The sequence below is a fragment of a genome, unplaced genomic scaffold, assembly GCF_019419815.1.
Source record: "Pyrus x bretschneideri cultivar Hongxiangsu unplaced genomic scaffold, Pyrus_bretschneideri_v1 Contig38, whole genome shotgun sequence".
NCBI classification, from domain to species: domain Eukaryota; kingdom Viridiplantae; phylum Streptophyta; class Magnoliopsida; order Rosales; family Rosaceae; genus Pyrus; species Pyrus x bretschneideri.
Window position 1 is genome coordinate 657,348 of NW_025999701.1, and position 2,206 is coordinate 659,553.

The following is a 2,206-nucleotide window of genomic DNA, read 5'->3' on the forward strand; positions in this document are numbered from 1 at the left end:
ACCCCCCACCATGTGTGCCTGAACATTGATTTAAAACATGTAAAATTACCATTGTGTTCCTATTTTGTTTGAGTAGTTGTTGATTATACTTTTCTATCAAAATGAAAGATTCACCAGATTTGTTACTGAAGATAAAACCATCACCAGATGGACTAACTTTCCAGCTGTGCTTCTGCCTATTTCAATTCATTAAAAGAATACATTTTTCAATGGATAATATTAGGGAAATTAAATTTGTAGATAAACTTTTGCAAACTAAATGAGATGGAAGTTGATGATTAGATTACGATTTAAGTCATAAACGTTCTCATTCCTATTGGTGGTACATTGTTTAGTTTGTAAATTTTATCTACAAATTTAGTCTCTCTAACATTATGTTTTCTTGATAATTTAACATACATTTCCCCTTCAAACTCATTTCGACAACTCTACCACTAACTTTGAATTTATGGAAGACGAATAATAGCTATATCTAGCCTCTTATCATACACATATGTGCGTGGTATTTTGATTTTTTATATTAAATTATGTTTTTAGGATTGTTTTTTTGTTTAAAAAAATGAAGCAAAGCTATGACACCGTAATCGTGGTTTTCTTTTTTCGAATTATTTATTTGGGTAAATTTCAGTTTAGTATCCTTAAGTTTCATGGTTTTCAACATTTAGTACATGAAGTTTTTTTTTCATCCTAGAGTCATACCTAAAGTGTTAATTTTGGAATAGTCTTATACATCTGTTAATCTAACTGTTAAGTTTTCTATTAACTGATGACGTGGTGCCATGTGGACAATGACTGGGTGCCACGTGTCATTAAAAAAATTAATTAAATAAAAGTTGGAAAAAAAAAACCCAGAACGCCTTTGTCTTCCCCGAAAACCCAGCCCCTTCCCTTCCCCAAAAAATCTAGGTGCCGCAAGAGGGTTTGACGACTATCCAGATTGGTACGACGATTGAGGAATGGAATAAAGGCCATCCCCACCGCCAGCATCGGAGACTGTGGAGGTTCCGGCAGTACCTGGGATCTTCCCGAATTCCTCAATCGAGCTCCGAGTTTTCCTCGTATCCACTTGTTGTGCCAAATTTTCCTCTACAGGCTTCTCCTCCATAGCTTCAGTCTTCAAAACCTTGGCTCTGGGTGGTCGGCCCCTTCCTCGTTTCCCTGCAACCTCAATTTTCTCAACATTCGCTCTCTCTACCTCCGCTATCTCATCGTTCTCCTTCGCAACCCTACCTCTCCTTCCCCGACTCTCCGAAACCAGCACCGCAATAGCTTCCACTACTGTCGCCAGACGCCTAGGGTTCCATCTCAATCGACTCTCTTCGTAGTTGGTGATCCTTACCTCGACAAAAGTGTACTCACCGATTTTGATTTCGTTGCCGTTGGTGAAATCCACAGGCGTATTTGGGGGGATATCCGACCCATTCAAAACAGTGCGATTTGAGGAGTCAAGGTATTGGAGAACCCATTTGCCTGATTCAGATTCGATGGAGAGGTGCTTAAAGGAAATGTCGGAGTCTTTGATCGGGAGGTTGTTTCCCCAAACAACACGGCCGATTCGGACCTTGGATCCGGGTATAAATTCTAAGGTTTTGCCCTTTCGCGGACCTTGAACCATAACCAATTTGAGAGTTGAAGGCTCTATTTTTGGCAGAGAAGAAATGAGGGGAAAAAGTTTTTGAGTTTTGAAATGCTTTTTAGAGTGAATGAGGAGATCGCGAGCTCGAGGTCCCAGCCATGGGTGTTGAGGATCTCCACGCACAAATCGGAGTCTTCGAGGCCTGTGATCGCTTGGAAATACGCTAACTTGCTCACATCTACCATTTCTGCACGGAAAATAGGGCTTTCTATGGGAGCTGTGGAGGGGATTGAGGGGTGTTGGGTGGGGAAGACGAAGGTGTTCTGGTTTTTTTATTTTTAATACTTTTATTTAATTAATTTTTTTAATGACACATGCGCCCAGTCATTGTCCACATGGGCACCACGTCATCAGTTAATGGAAGACTTAACTGCTAGACTAATGGATGTATGAGACTGTCCCAAAATTAACACTTTAGGTATGACTCTAGGACGAAAAAAACTTCATATACTAAATGTTGAAAACCACGAAACTTGAGGGTAGTAAACTAAGATTTACCTTATTTATTTTGTTTAAGATTTTAATTTCATTCAAATTGTTCTAAATTTACCATTTTGTCCCTCTCTAATT

The 2,206-nt window shown here is 39.3% G+C and overlaps 1 protein-coding gene across 1 annotated transcript; it reads right to left on the minus strand.

The window, feature by feature from the left end:
- Positions 1-928: 928 nt before the first annotated feature.
- On the minus strand, positions 929-1,615 carry LOC103946651 (FHA domain-containing protein At4g14490-like). The gene has a single exon (XM_048564083.1). It carries the CDS (start codon positions 1,613-1,615, stop codon positions 929-931), a length of 687 nt encoding a protein of 228 aa, XP_048420040.1.
- Positions 1,616-2,206: the final 591 nt, after the last annotated feature.